General features: G+C 42.9%; 2 protein-coding genes across 2 annotated transcripts in view; one reads left to right on the forward strand and one right to left on the reverse strand.

Annotated features, from left to right (window-relative positions):
• Positions 1-3,472, reverse strand: part of LOC118397420 (polypeptide N-acetylgalactosaminyltransferase 17) — a 35,610-nt gene extending 32,138 nt beyond the window's left edge. The window contains exon 1 of the mRNA XM_035792140.2: positions 3,254-3,472. The gene's annotated coding sequence lies outside the window, so the exon portion shown is untranslated. The remainder of the gene's footprint in view (positions 1-3,253) is intronic.
• LOC118397422 (flotillin-2) overlaps positions 2,579-17,744 on the forward strand; it is a 32,725-nt gene continuing 17,559 nt past the window's right edge. Inside the window, exons 1-4 of the mRNA XM_035792143.2 lie at positions 2,579-2,791; positions 8,674-8,755; positions 9,847-9,937; positions 12,124-12,247. Of these exons, the coding sequence (XP_035648036.1) occupies positions 2,743-2,791; positions 8,674-8,755; positions 9,847-9,937; positions 12,124-12,247 (346 nt within the window). The 5' untranslated portion in view covers positions 2,579-2,742. The remainder of the gene's footprint in view (positions 2,792-8,673; positions 8,756-9,846; positions 9,938-12,123; positions 12,248-17,744) is intronic.

Genomic DNA, 17,744 nt, shown 5'->3' on the forward strand with positions numbered 1-17,744 from the left:
TGGGCCTGCTCCATCTCTGGCCTCTTCAACAGTGGTTCAACTCCCACCGGCTGCACCCAAAGCGCCACCGTCACCGCCAGCTACAGGTGATCGCACAGTGCCTCAGGGCATTGTTGAGGTGGCGCTGTCGCTCCTTTCTCTAAGGGGATGGAGATGCTGAGGATGTGCCGCCGGGAGCTGGTCAGCACAGACGCCTTTCAGATCGTCTGGGGGGATGTGACCAAGGGCAGGTTGGCCAGAGGCTGTTTGCTACCTCCTTGGAGCGGCAGGCACATCAATACATTAGAGCTCTGAGCTGTACTGCTATCCCTGCGGTGTTTCCTTCAATACCCGAAGCGAAGATATGTCCTGGTGAGAATGGTGGTGGCTTACCTCAACCATCAGGGTGGACTGAGGTCCCACCACCTCCATCTTATGGCACAGGAGCTTCTTCTCTGGGCTCAGGGACGTCTAGCACCTCTACGCGCAGCGCACGTACCTAGCATCCTGAATGTGGCAGCAAATATGCTCTTGAGGGAGGGACCACCACCTTTGGACTGGAGCCTACATCACCAGGGGTGCAGCACATGTGGGACAAGTTTGGGAGAGCGCAGGTGGACCTGTTTGCAATGCACACTGGACATCTGGGCTTGGATGCTCTGGCTTATGATTGGCCAGGGCTGGAGCTTTACACATTTCCCCCTTTTCCCCTGATCTAGGCTGTGCTGGACAGGACCAGGATGCTGGTAGCGCCATACTGGCCCAGACGACCCTGGTTCAGCCTTCTCTTGTCCCTGTTGTCTGGGACACCTTGGCAACTGCCCCTGAGACCCGACCTGCTGTCTCAGACCGGGTGAACTCTGTGGCATCCGAGACCACACCGCCTCAGTCTATGGGCTTGGCCGCTGAACGGCACCAACGGTCCATGTTAGGACTACAGGAGGGCATAATGAACACCATGCAGAGCGCAGGGGCACCGGCTACAGTTGCACTGGCAGTTGTTCTGCTCTTGGTGCACTGGTATTGAGGTTGTGCCCGAGTCATGCGGGGTGCAGTATGTCCTTCAATACCTGCAGTCTCGCTTGGAAGAGGGCTTCGCAACCTCTACACCCAGAAGGTATTTGGCCACTATATCGGCGTGCAATGTGGGGTGGATGGACAGGCCAGTGGGGCGTCCCTTGGTCTCCAGGTTTATGAAGGGTGTTTGTTGCCTACCTCCAGTTAGGACCCACTCAATGGCAAGTTGGGATCTGGGTGTGGTCTTGGCAGCTTTGGCAAAGCCGCCTTTCGAACCGTTGGAGTCTGCCTCCCTGAAAGACCTCTCTAAGAAGGTGGCTTATTTGGTAGAATTTACTTCCATGAAGAGGGTGGGTGAGCTCAATGCTCTTTTGGTAAGTTCTGAGTGCTACCAGATGAACCCCGGTAAGAGGAGTATATCTCTCCGCCCCAACCGTTCATTCCTCCCGATGATTCTGTCAGACAGGCATGTGAACATCTCTTTTAGCCTGTCTGCTTATGACCCTCTGGCAGTGGCGAGGGAGTCTGGGCCTCCCTCCGACATGCTGTGCCCTGTGTGGGCACTGGCTGCCTATGAGGAGCGGACACGGTCAGTTAGAACAACAGACCAGCTCTTTGTCTGCTATGGTGAAAGAGTCCTGTGGGCTGGGCAATCAAAGCAAAGGCTCTCTCACTGGATTGTGGACATGATTATGACAGCAAACCGCTTGGCTGGCAGGCCAGTGCTGGGATCTGTGGTGGCACATTCAACACGAGGTGTGGCTGCTTCCTGGGCTCTACTGAGAGGAGAGCCCCTCACTGATATTTGTGCTGCGGCCAGCTGGGTAAATGTGGAAATCTCCCTTTGCGGTTGGTTCAGCGCTCCTGGGTGTTGCCTCTCCTTCCGGGGTCTGTGCCGAGACCTCCCCCGCCCCTTCCACATTGATGGCCCCTGTGTCTCGATGCCGAGCTGGGACTTTGCCGCTGGATGGCCAGGGTCCCCTAGCACCGATTAAATCTGGTACGGGTATACCAATATATTTCAGTGATCCAATATAGTGAAACATAACGAAGGTTATGTGAGCTGTATGGATCACTCCAATCCTCTACGGTGCTAGAGGCGCCTCAAAAATGATGTAGAGAATGTGTGTCGCGGACATTGGGTCTATATATAGGGGCGGACCCCATCCATGATACAGGTGTACACGGGAGTAAATCTGTAAATCCTCACCTCGGATGTATCCCTCCGGCGCAGAGTGATACCAATATATTAGAGTGATCTATATAGCTCATATAACCGTGGTTACATACGTAACCTTTGTTTCACGCATGGCTTTTCTTACAATCCTAATAATTTACATATAGATTTTGTTATAATGTTAATGATGTGTTTGTTCAACCTTTTGGCAAGTATCTGGCTCCATATGTGTGCATCGTTGATACAGACAGGCAGGGCGAAACGTTAGTCAGATAGTAGACAGTAAATGCTCGCTACTACCATTGGTTATTTCCAAAGACAGTACAGTTTAGAAAATGCTACTCCCTAGCGGTTACGAGTGCACACTGCATGGGAAGGGAGGGAGCCCCCTGAAGTGGGAAGGGCAAACGTTAGCTAAGTCACAGTCTTGATTTGGGGCGAGGGCTTGCAGGATATTGAATAGTGGCAGAGACGCTGTGAATATTGACTTTTTTAAACCACACAACCAAAGTATATTACAATACAGGACGGGTTCACGCATATTTGTGAGGATATATCACCGGAAGAAGATGGGTAGCTGCTTTACAGTTGGACCAAATGAAGCCGTGGTTGTTTCTGGTAACGTTAGGTGTTCTGCATGCTAACGTTAGCTAGCCAACAAAATGCTTAATTGTTATTAATGTATGGGTATTTTGTTAACCTGTTCGTTTGCCAAGTGTTTTCAGTTAATGTATAGCTAACGTTAGCTAGTTAATGAAACAGTAATTGCGTTGCTTTTGCTCGATGGATAAACATAAATCATGTCTCGTCACGAACGTTAGTTAGTTGTTACTAGCCATTGATAATGTCTCTTAAGTTGTATTACATTACACATTAAGAGTCAATGGACGAAGGCGTCTTCTTTGGGGGAGTTTTATCTGTACGGGCAAGTTTTATTGTCTGGGTAGTTTTGTTTGGAGCACCGCTCAGTCTGAACATTAACACACATTGCTTGCAATATGATTTGTGAACCATAAGGACTGTATCTTTCATATCAGAGAAACCATTCTCAAAAAAACGAAATGTTACATTGATACACACCTTTTATAGGGTTAGTGTTCCCACACAGCTATATTTCCCTGTTTACTGTTTACGGAAGACAGAGACAGACCCGGAAGACAGACAGACCTGTACTAATTAGCAATCTAGCATGCCCGGAACACCTGTGTGTAACCGAAGAAGGCCGCCATAAACGTGTTGCTGTCGTCTGCAACTGTAATAAAGCCAGTTAAAACAGTATACGTTAAGTGTGTATTGTGTTTCTAGAACCGTATCACAATTGAGAATCGATAGATGAAGTGTTTGGCTGCAAGGGCCAGTCTACCTCTGAAAATAACATACTCAGCAAAAAATTAAACGTCTCACTGTCAACTGCGTTTATTTTCCAGCAAACATAACATTTGTAAATATTTGCCTAAATCATAACAAGATCCAACAACTAAGACATAAACTGAACAAGTGCCACAGACATGTGACTAACAGAAATGAAATAATGTGTCCCTGAACAAAGGGGGGTCAAAATCAAAAGTAAGTCAGTATCTGGTGTGGGTACCAGCTGCATTAATTACTGCAGTGGATCTCCTCCTCATGGCCTGCACCAGATTTGCCAGTTCATGCTGTGAGATGTTACCCCACTCTTCCACCAAGGCACCTGCAAGTTCCCGGACATTTCTGGGGGGAATGGCCCTAGCCCTCACCCTCCGATTCAACAGGTCCCAGACGTGCTCAATGGGATTGACATCCGGGCTCTTTGCTGGTCATCGCAGAACACTGACATTCCTTGTCTTGCAGGAAATCACGCACAGAACGAGCAGTATGGCAGGTGGCATTGTCATGCTGGAGGGTCATGTCAGGATGAGCCTGCAGGAAAGGTACCACATGAGGGAGGAGAATGTCTTCCTTGTAACGCACAGTGTTGAGATGGCCTACTATGACGGACCCTCCATCTCCAAATCGATCTCACACCGAGTCCTGTACTCTGGAGCAACGCTCATTCCTTTGACGATAAACGCAAATCCGACCATCACCCCTCGTGAGACACAACCGCGACTCGTCAGCACTTTTTGCCAGTCCTGTCTGGTCCACCGACGGTGGGTTTATGCCCATAGGCAACATTGTTGCCGGTGATGTCTGGTGAGGACCTGCCTTACAACAGGCCTACAAGCCCTCAGTCCAGCTTCTCTCATCCTATTGCGGACAGTCTGAGCACTGATGGAGGGATTGTGCCTTCCTGGGGTAACTCGGGCAGTTGTTGCCATCCTGTACCTGTCCCGTATGTGGGATGTTTGGATGTACCAATCCTGTGCAGGTGTTGTTACACGGGGTCTGCCACTGTGAGGACGATCAGCTGTCCATCCTGTCTCCCTGTAGCGCTGTCGTCTCACAGTACGGACATTGCGATTTATTGCCCTGGCCACATCTGCAGTCCTCATACCTCCTTGCAGCATGCCTAAGGCACGTTCACGCAGATGAGCAGGGACCCTGGGCATCTTTCTTTTGGTGTTTTTCAGAGTCAGTAGAAAGGCCACTTTAGTGTCCTAAGTTTTCAGAACTGTGACCTCAATTGCATCTGTAAGCTGTTAGTGTCTTAACGGCTGTTCCACAGGTGAATGTTCAATGGTTCATTGAACAAGCGGGGCGGCAGCGTAGCCTAGTGGTTAGAGCGTTGGACTAGTAACTGGAAGGTTGCGAGTTCAAACCCCCGAGCTGACAAGGTACAGATATGTCGTTTTGTCCCTAAACAGGCAGTTCCCAGGCCGTCATTGAAAATAAGAATGTGTTCTTAACTGACTTGCCTGGTTAAATAATGGTTTAAAAAAGCATGGAAAACAGTGTTTAAACCCTTTACACTGAAGATCTGTGAAGTTATTTGGATTTTTGCGAATTATCTTTGAAAGACAGGGTCCTGAAAGAACCTTAATAAGTAACAGTAAAGTTAGGCTCCTTAAGAGTACATCTTGGGCTAGGTTGTTACCAGCTGGTTAACCAACCTGGTGTCAGAGAATTTCGTATTGTTCTGTACGTAAATATGAGATATCATTTAGTATGATATGTTTCGTATGGTAAAATGGAGGCTCTCATGGGAGGAAGGGGAGGACCATCCTCGGTGAATTTCATAAAAACAAAAATATTGAAACATTTAAATTTGTCCTTTTTTAGATAGAACTTTAGCAAATGTCTTAACTTCTCCAAATAATTGATTAAAACACACTGTTTTGCAATGAAAGTCTAAAGTAGCCTCAGCAGCACACTCTAGGGTCACACCAAGGCTGTAGCTGGAGGACAGCTAGCTTCTGTCCTCTGGGTGCATTGACTTCAATAAAAAAAATCCAGGAGGCTCTTGGTTCTCACCCCCTTCCATAGACTTGCACAGTAATATGACAACTTCCGGAGGACGTCCTCCAACCTATCAGAGCTTGCAGCATGAATTGACATGTCCACCCGATCAACGGATCAGAGGATTAATCTAGTACTGAAAGCATAAACTAAAGCTAGCTTGCACAGCATAAAATGTGGTGAATAGTTGACTCAGAGAGAAATACAATTGTTAAACAGTTTTGAACAAATGTATTTCTTCTCAAATTTAAGGAGGTGCAAGAGAGAGCTAGCTATATTTGGTTGTATTTTTTAAAATGTTTTTTTAGCTAGCTGAATGCCAACAGCTAGTTTAGCCTATACAAACACCTGGCTCAAACAGAGAAGGGTGTTATATTACCTAGCTGGTTATGGCTAGCCAAAATTGGAAATCTAACAATTCAAGGTAAGATTTTGGTTTAATTAATTTAATGCCCCTGGGGCCTGCCGGTGTAACTGTTAAACTGTGTTCTGACTGTACACTACTGCATGATTGTAGTGGGTTTACTAACCCATTAGTTCCAGTAGCTATGTTGACTGTGAGGTGACAACGATATAGTCTCTGTGTAGTGGTTAGCAGTCATACTGTTTTCTTTACATAGTTGAATGTGCTGACAACAAAATCACACAAATTATCAATGTAAATCAAATTTATCAGCCCATGGAGGTCTGGATTTGGAGTCACACTCAAAATTAAAGTGGAAAACCACACTACAGGCTGATCCAACTTTGATGTAATGTCCTTAAAACAAGTCAAAATGAGGCTCAGTAGTGTGTGTGGCCTCCACGTGCCTGTATGATGAGGTGGCGTATGGTCTCCTGAGGGATCTCCCAGACCTGGACTAAAGTAACTCCTGGACAGTCTGGTGCAACTAGGCGTTGGTGGATGGAGCGAGACATGATATCCCAGATGTGCTCAATTGGATTCAGGTCTGGGGAACGGGCGGGCCAGTCCATAGCATCAATGCCGTCCTCTTGCAGGAACTGCTGACACACTCCAGCCACATGAGGTCTAGCATTGTCATGTATTAGGAGGAACCCAGAGCCAATCGCACCAGCATATGGTCTCACAAGGGGTCTGAGGATCTCATATCGGTACCTAATGGCAGTCCGGCTACCTCTGGCGAACACATGGAGGGCTGTGTGGCACCCCAAAGAAATGCCACTCCACACCATGACTGACCCACCGCCAAACCGGTCATGGAGGGTGTTGCAGGCAGCAGAACGTTCTCCACGGTGTCTCCAGACTGTCACGTCTGTCACATGTGCTCAGTGTGAACCTGCTTTCATCTGTGAAGAGCACAGGGCGCCAGTGGCGAATTTGCCAATCTTGGTGTTCTCTGGCAAATGCCAAACGTCCTGCACGGTGTTGGGCTGTAAGCACAACTCCCACCTGTGGACGTCGGGCCCTCATACCAGCCTCATGAAGTCTGTTTCTGATCGTTTGAGCAGACATGCACATTTGTGGCCTGCTGGAGGTAATTATGTGTGTGCTCCTCCTGCTCCTCCTTGTACAAAGGCGGAGGTAGCGGTCCTGCTGCTGGGTTGTTGCCCTCCTACGGCCTCCTCTCCTGATGTACTGGCCTGTCTCCTGGTAGCGCCTCCATGCTCTGGACACTACGCTGACAGACACAGCAAACCTTCTTGCCACAGCTGGCATTGATGTGCCATCCTGGATGAGCTGCACTACCTGAGCCACTTGTGTGGGTTGTAGACTCCGTCTCATGCTACCACTAGAGTGAAAGCACCGCCAGCATTCAAAAGTGACCAAAACATCCGCCAGGAAGCATAGGAACTGAGAAGTGGTCTGTGGTCCCCACCCGCATAATCACTCCTTTTTTGGGGGTGTCTTGCTAATTGCCTATTATTTCCACCTGTTGTCTATTCCATTATGAATTTGAAAAATGTACAATATGTTATGAATTCTAGCTAGGTGGCTAACTTTAGCTCAGGCTTGGGGTTAGGGTTAATATTAGTAGTTAGGTTAAAGGGTCAGGGTTAACTAAAGGGGCTAATGTTAGGGTTACCTAACATGCAAAGTAGCTAAAAGTATTAAGTAGTTGAAAAGTTGCTAATTAGCTAACATGCTCAAGTTGTCCGTGATGAGATTTGAACTCGCAACAATAAATCGCAAACAATTCACACAATGAAGTTATGAAACCATGAATGTGCACAAGTTGGTTGGAGAGTGCGCATTCTGTAGAGAGAAGAGCGTTGTACAGCTGGGTGCATTTCAATCTGACGTCTGCATTTGCCATGCAGCATTTACATTTATGGCCTCAGCAGAAGTCAGGGCATTCATACTTCTTGCACTTCACAGAGCAGTTCAGAGCTGTTGTCAAGGAAGTGAATGTGTGTTTATACAAGATCTACCGCCCCCACCTACCGTCAACCAATCATGTCAATGCGGAGCTATACAGAGCCCTCCACGTTGTTACAACATTTGGGAGGCGCATGGCGATACTGTACAAAGCTCGAATTGGCCTCTGCATTCCTCTGGAGAATCCACAATTGTCTCAGACCCTCGATATGGAGCCTCCGCTCACATTTTCAGATCAAGCGTAAATTGGCTTTCAGTCTAGGCCTCCGCAATGGATTAGTTCACTGAGATCGGCACACAAATATGTGTTTTAGTCAAGCAGTAACTCACACAATCTCGGTCGAACAAATAGCCTAACGACCAAACACTCGACCAGTCGACGAATTGGGGTCAGCCCTAAGCTAAATGATACCGACACTTCCATGTTTTGATTGGTTTTGTTACTACATCCTTAGCTATATACACTGTAATAGGATATACACTTAGCTTCTAAGGCCAAGGGATTTCTGAGCTTGCAGGAAAATTATACACAAGGCTAGGTAATCATGTAGGCTAGCCTTATAGAAGTTTACGAGTAGCCTATACCTAAACATTTTACATTTGGCCCTGTAGTAGCATAGCTAGTGCAGGGCAGCAAGACAAAGGACTTGTTATGCTAACAACCTAAGAAGGTCTCGGACAAGGGTGTCAACTGAGTATCAATAATGAATGCTGATGAATGATGGAAGTCTTTCCCCAATGGAAATCTTGTGCCACTGACTCACGTCTTGTCTGTTTCATTTCTCAGGTGCCTGTTGTGGCTCAGATGAGAAGACCTACATGGTGGGGGGCTGGGCCTGGGCCTGGTGGCTCATCACTGACATTCAAAGGTGAGACCGTTGATGATGGCATAGACATTTACATTTAAGTCATTTAGCAGACAATTCTATCAGCAGTTATGGGTTGTTTTGCTAATGGCCTGGAGGAGGCTCGTTTTATTTCTTCAATGGCTAAATAATCCTACACGTTTCCGTACAAATACTACATTTGATAAAAGGGCTTCCTAAGGTTTAGAGACCCTCTATTATTTATGAACACGGCTCCAACAGGTTATCCAACATCTTAGCTTTCCACAATGATAGCCTATAATTCACTAAGCACACCCATATGCGGCCTGACAATCAGCCAGGTGGCTTGCGTGAAAGACTATTTTATTCTGTGCCATACTTTACTTACTGACCTACATTGTGTTAATGAGTTCTGGATGTTTCAAATGGAAACACTGCAAAGGACACTTGGCCTCACCTTCTTAAACTACAGTACACATTCACTCTTCTGCCTTCTTTCCAATGTGTCACTTGGCACAATTCTTACCCTTTTTCACTGTAGGTTAGCTGCTGTCCTCAGTTTATTAACTGACTGTAAGGCATTATCCCCTGGGTTTACATGAAAGCATGCAATGCAATGTTTTGTTTAGGTTTTCTTCAGGTTAAATTTGGCAGGTTTGCTCAATAGCCAGTAACTAGTCTCTAGTCATTTTGGCCGTGTGTCAAGGAAGTGTGTGGCAATAGAGGTAATAAATCTCCAGAAACAATAAACATTCCACTATAGAAATATTCCATGGCTGAAATGTCGCCATTGTGAAACTCCTCATGTGACTTCCCAATAATATTTATTCAATGATGAGAGAAGATATTTCAGCTGAGCCTCCAAATTATCCCATTACTTCTGCTCCAGATGTTTTGTCAGTGACAACATTGTCCCATAATACTGATGCAGAGCTTTTTCTCTCCTCTGCCTGTTAACTTCAGGATTGGTGGGTCCTTGCATCCATAGCTCTATGAATTTCAGTGGTTGCATTTCTACAGCCCCATCGCATAGCTTTTTACCCAAACAGTGGGAAGAGAACGTGTTATTGTTTCAACTGCAGGTTGCCCCTTTAAGGTCTGGATTACTTCAAATACTGTTTTTCCTCATACAGGATTACACTGGAGGTTATGACACTCCAACCTAAGTGTGAGGATGTTGAGACTGCTGAAGGAGTCGCCATCACTGTCACTGGGGTGGCACAGGTAAAAAATAAAATGCTGGAAAGAGACAAGTTACCACCATGACATGCCTCCTTCGTTTGTCTCACAAAATGCGTTGTCAGTGAAAACAATGACAAAGTATAATTTTGTCAATTGTATCGAATTGACAACATTGAATTTGAAAATACTGTTAAAGTTGGAGGTTTACATACACTTAGGTTGGAGTCATTGAAACTCGTTTTTCAACCACCCCACAAATTTCTTGTTAACAAACTATAGTTTCGGCAAGTCGGTTAGGACGTCTACTTTGTGCATGACACAAGTAATTTTTCCAACAATTGTTTACAGACAAATTATTTCACTTATAATTCACTGTGTCACAATTCCGGTGGGTCAGAAGTTTACATACATGAAGTTGACTGTGCCTTTAAATAGCTTGGAAAATTCCAGAAAATTATGTCATGGCTTTAGAAGCTTCTGATAGGCTAATTGGCATAATTGGCGGTGGACCTGTGGATGAATTTCAAGGTCTACTTTCAAGCTCGGTGCCTCTTTGCTTGACATGGGAAATCTAAAGAAATCAGCCAAGACATCAGAAAAAAAATTGTAGACCTCCACAAGTCTGGTTCATCCTTGGGAGCAATTTCAAAATGCCTGAAAGTACCACATTCATCTTTACAAACAATAGTATGCAAGTATAAACACTATGGGACCACGCAGCTGTCATACCGCTCAGGAAGGAGACGCGTTCTGTCTCCTAGAGATGAATGTACTTTGTTACAAAAAGTGCAAATCAATCCCAGAACAACAGCAAAGGACCTCGTGAAGATGCTGGAGGAAACGGGTACAAAAGTATCTATATCCACATTAAAACGAGTCCTGTATCGACAACTTGAAAGGCCGTTCAGCAAGGAAGCTGCTCCAAAACCGCCATAAAAAAGCCAGACTACGGTTTGCAACTGCACATGGGGACAAATATCGTACTTTTTGGAGAAATGTCCTCTGGTCTGATGAAAGAAAAATAGAACTGTTTGGCCATAATGACCATCGTTATGTTTGGAGGAAAAAGGCAGAGGCTTGCAAGCCGAAGAACACCATCCCAACCGTGAAGCACAGGGGTGGCAGCATCGTGTTGTGGGGGTGCTTTGCTGCAGGAGGGACTGGTGCACTTCACAAAATAGATGGCGTCATGAGTCAGGAAAATGTTGCTTCAATATATCCACATCATCTCAAGACATCAGTCAGTTGCAAATGGGTCTTCCAAATGGACGATGATCCCAAGCATACTTCCAAAGTTGTGACAAAATGGCTTAAGGACAACAAAGTCCAGGTATTGGAGTGGCCATCACAAATCCCTGACCTCAATCCTATAGAAAATGTGTGGGCAGAACTGAAAGTGTGTGCGAGCAAGGAGGCCTACAAACCTGACTCAGTTACACCAGCTCTGTCAGGAGGAATGGGCCAAAATTCACCCAATGTATTGTGGGAAGCTTGTGGAAGTCTACCTGAAGTGTTTGACCCAAGTAAATTGATTTAAAGGCAATGCTACCAAATACTAATTGAGTGTACGTAAACTTCTTCCCCACTGGGAATGTGATGAAAGAAATAAAAGCTGAAATAAATAATTCTCTTACTATTATTCTGACATTTCACATTCTTATAATAAAGTGGTAATCCTAAGACAATACATTTTACTAGGTTTAAATTTAAGGAATTGTAAAAAAAAAAATAAAAAAAAAGTTTAAATGCGTTTGGCTAAGGTGTATTTAAACTTCCGACTTCAACTGTATGTCTTCCTTATTTATAACTCTAACTTATTGATTTAATATCTCATTGTGGCATACCAGTTTATAATAATAATAATAATATATGCCATTTAGCAGACGCTTTTATCCAAAGCGACTTACAGTCATGTGTGCATACATTCTACGTATGGGTGGTCCCGGGAATCGAACCCACTACCCTGGCGTTACAAGCGCCATGCTCTACCAACTGAGCTACAGAAGGACCACAACTGCTGCAGTAGCTACTCCATGTACTGTAAGCTTTTTTTGTGACACAGGAAAGATTCTGTTCCAAGGTATGCAAAATACATTAATGTAAACCAAGGACTAAATCCTTGTGTAAACTAACTTATAGCCATAGATCAAGTTAAAGCACAGTGATTCATATTTGCGCATGCAACCTGGCCACAGTCCTTCTAACCCTTTCCTTCATCTTTTCTCCAGATCAAAGTGATGACAGATCATGATCTTTTGGCAATTGCTTGTGAGCAGTTTTTGGGCAAATCCGTCCCTGAAATCAAAGGAGTGGTTTTGCAAACCTTGGAGGGACATTTACGCTCAATTCTAGGTAAGGAGAATCTTTACAAAGTGATCTTTGTCTATTATGGTCATCTGTTGATTTCAGTTGGTTGTTTTCAGCTTTGTTCTCTGTTAGCTGATGTAAATCAGTGGCTAAACCTCATTATACAACAGATGAGTCTAATCCTGGATGTTGATTGTCTAGAATGCAGTTTTAACCCGTGTCTATTCCACAAGTGACCACTGGCTAAATGCATGACGTTGAAATGCCTATTTACTCTGTTCCATCTCACATCAGCCCAGCCATTTGATATCCACTATAAAAAAAACATCTAGACATTGTCTCCAATTTCTTTTAGACTAGCATATATTCTCAACAGTGGAGATTTGTATAATCCTTGCTGTCTGTCTCTCCGACATTTGCAACAATGTTTCAATATTGAAATTCGATCTCTAGCTGTTCCATAGTAATGAAAGTGTCGGGAGGAGAATAATGGGCAGGCAGCTTTTCTCAGCCAGTCGAAATCATGAATCAACTGCCATCATTTTTATTGATATACAGGTATACAAAGAAATGTCAATAGAAAACAGGTAAAACGGGGGGGAAAGTTTAGCTAGTTTGCTGTCTTTCCAGCTTCAGTATGAAGTGATTATGTTAGCTGTGGTGTTGGCTAGCTTCTTTGAACAGCAGTGTCCTGGCGAGAGAGCACATTTTGTATGCCAGGCGAAATCGAACATCATTAGCTCATTGTTATGGATGCATCCAAATAAATGTCACTAGAAAACAGCTTAGACAAACGCAAATGCAGCTACTTTTCTGTTATTCTGGCTGAACGGTTTGACGTGACTAAGTTAGCCATAGTTTGCTTGCTAGCAAGCAAGGTGTAAGAATGTTGCCAGCCAGTATGGCATTGGAACATTTAGAACGAACGACTGGGTTGCGCCTAAAGATACAAAACAAAAATACTTGACTGGGTCACGTCTCTGACAACCTAACTGATAGAACAAACGGCCAGCCGGCTTGGGTAGCAACCTTCGATATCTGTCGGGACTATATCTTGTGGAAGGATGAAACACTGGCTCCTCGGGCATTATCACTTAAGCGTCCCACACACGTTAATTCAAAATGACACAATGACAAGGTTCCAGTTTAACAACTTTTACACAACCGTATTAGCACAATACATGGTTTCCATTGCACTCAGGCCAGGTTCATCAACAATGAGACTCCTGCGCAAGCACACTAATAATGATAGCACCGTAATAACAGAAATATAGGGATACTTAAAACATTAACTCAACACTGATACCTAAGCCTAAAAAAGAAGTGCTGCTCATCGATAACTGGCGTCCAATTTGTCTTCTTAATAATGACTTTAAGATATTAGCCTTACTACTTGCAGTCTGGCTTTATGAGGAACATACATATTTCTAACAATGTCAGACTAGTATTAGACATACTTGACTACTCAGACCTAATAACCGAGGATAGCTTCATATTATTTTTTAGATTTTTTTTAAGCATTTGACACAGAGCGTCAGTTCCTCTTCCACTCCCTTGAGAGACTTGGCTTTGGGTATTTTTTATTTAAGGATATTATGACTCTCTATTCAAATGGTACCAGCTCTATCAAATTGAAATATGGCACCTCACCTAGATTTGAGTTAAAGAGAGGAATTAGGCAAGGTTGTCCTATCTCTCCGTACCTGTTTTTATTAATCACCCAACTTCTTACAAATTCTTTAAATAATAGTCCTGTACAAGGTATTTCCATAGCTGGTAAAGAAATTATTATAAGCAAGCTGGCTGACGATACTACACTTTTTATGAAAGATGCTAACCAAATTCCCATATCGATCAATGTGATACAATCCTTTTCCAAAGCGTCTGGTCTATATCTTAACATTAATAAATGTGAACTCATGGCTGTCAACGATTGTGTGACACCTTCATATTATGGTATTTCAGTAAAAGAAGAACTTACATATTTAGGCATAACCATTACAAAGGAGCAGAAGTCGAGAGGCTTACTAGAATTTTATTTTTTAAATAAGAGCATTAAAATATCTTTAAAGGGAAGTCCTAATAACCAAGGCTGAAGGTCTCTCTAGACTAACATATGGCGCTCTATCTATTTATCTTGACAGTAAAATAAGCAAGGCAATAGACCAGATGCTTTTCAACTTTCTGTGCAGAAACCGTACCCATTACATTAGGAAAACTGTTGTAATGAACACTTATGAGAATGATGGGCTGAATTTTCTGGACTTTATTACCTTAAATAATACTTTTAAGATCAATTGGATAAACCAATCCCTAAGAATCCCCACTTCTATGTGGAATTTTATTCCTCATGTCTTCTCTACTTTTGGTGGCCTTTAACTTCGTTGGTTTGCAATTATAATATTGACAAAGTTTCAGTGAAACTTTCTGCTTTTCATCGGCAGGTTTTCTTGTCATGGTCCTTAATTTATAAGCATGTTTTTTTCCACACATGGAATAATTGGGATATATTATATAAAAATCCTTCTTTGTTTTTAGAATATTGGTTCCGAAATAATATCCTATTGGTGAGCCAACTGGTAAATGCAGAGGGTATTTTACTCAGTTATAAGGAATTCTTATCACTTTACAAGGTCCCTGTAACACCTAAAGATTTTGCAATTGTTTTAGGTGTTGTTTTATTATTCAGGAACATGTTCAGGAATGTGTCAAGACCTGACCCTCAGAGCCTACCTTCCTTTGACCCTGTTGACTCATCAGTAGGAAAGATTTGTTTCTCTTTTGATCCATTCAACAACAGAGAGATACGATCCTTGTTTCAGCAGGATGTTGTATGTCATGCCTTATTGGAATTAATTTATTGATAATATCTGTTGGGAAAAAGTTTGGATGTTGCCACACACATACATACCTACTTGTTAACAAAATTAAGGAAGTTTCCTTTCAAATTACTCATAAATATTATCCTGCCAACTACTATATGAAGAAGTTTAAGGAAAACATCAACTCAAATTGCTCCTTTTGTAATGACCACCCAGTAACAGTGTTGCATCTTTTTGTTGGCATTGTATTCATGTAAGAAAACTGTGGCAAGATAACAGCAGATTTAGAATTGAACACATTTATGAAGATTTTACACTATTGTGGAGAGATGTACTGCTTGGATTCTTTACCTACAATAGAAATAAGCCGATTTAAAAAAAAAATAAAAAAAATATTTTTTTTTTAATGTAATTAATTTCATTGTTGTTTTGGACAAATTTCATATTCACAAATGTAAATTTACAAACAAAACACCACATTTTCTTACCTTACATTTATTTTTGTAACTATTTTAAGACAATTAAATACTCTACTAACAAAAAAGCTGTTAAACTTATTATTCTATGTATGTCCCTTTAGGTCCTTGTGTAATGTGATATTGTACCCCCTAGCCCCGCCCCTGGGCCAATTGTCCTTTGTATATTATTTATATATACTTGTGTTCCCACATGTACTTCCTGTATTGATTTGTTGTTAAATGTTTTTTACATTTTTTTACTCTGTTCGAAATCAATTATGTAGTCCGTCATCGCAACCGAAATGTTTCTAGTAACACTGTCAAAGTTTGAATATGTCTCGTAGGCATCTTCTTTATTAAACACAGAATCCAGTGCTCTAGTGAAAGTTCCCATACCGTCATCCTCCTTCAAATCCTCAACGGATATTTCCAGTGCTGTATCGCTTGTTCTTCCTTCGAGCGATAATACCACCGCAAGTGCTTGCTTTTTCTTGTCCAGATTAGTAACCCGTGTCCAGATTCCTAGTTAATTTTTCCAACTTTCATACGACCTCAACGGATATTACAATACGAGGTGGCACGTTGTCGTTATTAGCCATCCTCTGCTACCAATGTTAACACTGAAAATAGCACAATACATGGTTGCCATTGCACTCAGGCTAGGTTAATCAACAATGAGACTCCTGCGTAGGCACACTAATAACAGAGGGATAGCACCATAATAACAGAAATATAGGGATACTTAAAACACGAACTTAACAATACACACATGGTTTTTGCTGGGTAGTGATTCAACAAGTTGCTGATAGGTAGCTTTTCAAACAATCTGTTCAAGCTGTTCAAGTACTAAATATAGCCTGTCTAAATTCAAATAATTTTTCTAAATGTAATGAGAGCCTGAATGTGTGAAAGGGTAAAGTACTTTAAAGTATTTTTACTTAAGTAATTTTCAGGTTGGGGTATCTGTACTTTTACTTCACTATACATTCCTTAAGAAAATATTTCACTTTTTACTCCATTTTCCTTGACACCCAAAAGTACTCGTTACATTTTGAATGCTTAGCAGCACAGGAAAATAGTCTAATTCACGCACTTACCAACCGAACATCCCTGGTCATCCCTACTGCCTCTCATTTGGCGGACTCACTAAACACACATGCTTCGTTTGTAAATTATAGTAATGGGTCGTTCGCGAACGAGACTGCTCTAAGAGCCTAAGAGCTCTTGTAGGTGAACGTTGGGAGCCGGCACGCATAGCAGAATAGCCCAATCTATTTATAGAAATATATAAAAATTAACATATGAATAATCAGAAGATTTAAATGAATAGAATTAAGTAATTCAAAGAACGAAAAAATAATATAGGCCTAAATGCTCAAACGCACACATTTGTTCTGACTGTCTGGTCTGACTAACAGCCTCACCTGTTGTTCCTGTCAATCAGACACGCAGTGTCAACCAATGAACCAAAGATGAGTGAGGAAGGGCCAAGCCAACTCACTCAGTCACACACTTAGCAGTCGAGGAGAGAGAGGAAGTACAGCTGTGAAAACAACAGCTGGAAAATGAGTCGGAAGCACAGTAGCATTTAGATGCATTTTAATCATGTAGACAATTTTAGAACACAGTGTAGAATTTGCCATTTCCACACGTGGAGATGTATCCACTCAGTTAAGTAGGCCTACTCCGTGACCCACAGCAACGCAGTCTTCTATGGACCAGTTTATGCCAAGTCTATGTCCGTAGCAAAACAAGGCCAAATTGATATTGCATTGGCTAAAATGATTGCCACCGATTTCCAGGCATTTTTGATCGTGGAGTACAGAGGTTTTAGAAATTATAGCAGTAGTCTAAATCCAATGTACACAATTCCAAGCAGGAAAACTCGTTAAAAAATCACTTATTCCACAACTGTACGAGAGCACACAGGCTTCAGTGCAGGAAAGAGTCCAAAAAGCTACTGCACTGACTGCTGGACGTCAAGGGTAACCACTTCTTACTTGTCGTTTACTTGCACTTCATTGAATATTTTTTGTCTTCTGGACTGCTTTGAGTTCAGCGACAGACACACCTCAGAGAACTTGGCAGAGGAACTGTTGAGAGTGGCCAGAGAATGGCAAGTAGATGGAAAAGTGGTCTGTTTTGTTAGCGACAATGCAGCTAACATAACCAAAACCATGAAAATGTTAAAATGGACCCATCCATGTCTTGCCCACACAATCAACCTGATTGTAAGAGATGCTCTGAAGGTGATGAAGCCCA

This window comes from Oncorhynchus keta, chromosome 18 (assembly GCF_023373465.1).
Source record: "Oncorhynchus keta strain PuntledgeMale-10-30-2019 chromosome 18, Oket_V2, whole genome shotgun sequence".
Classification (NCBI taxonomy): Eukaryota; Metazoa; Chordata; class Actinopteri; order Salmoniformes; family Salmonidae; genus Oncorhynchus; species Oncorhynchus keta.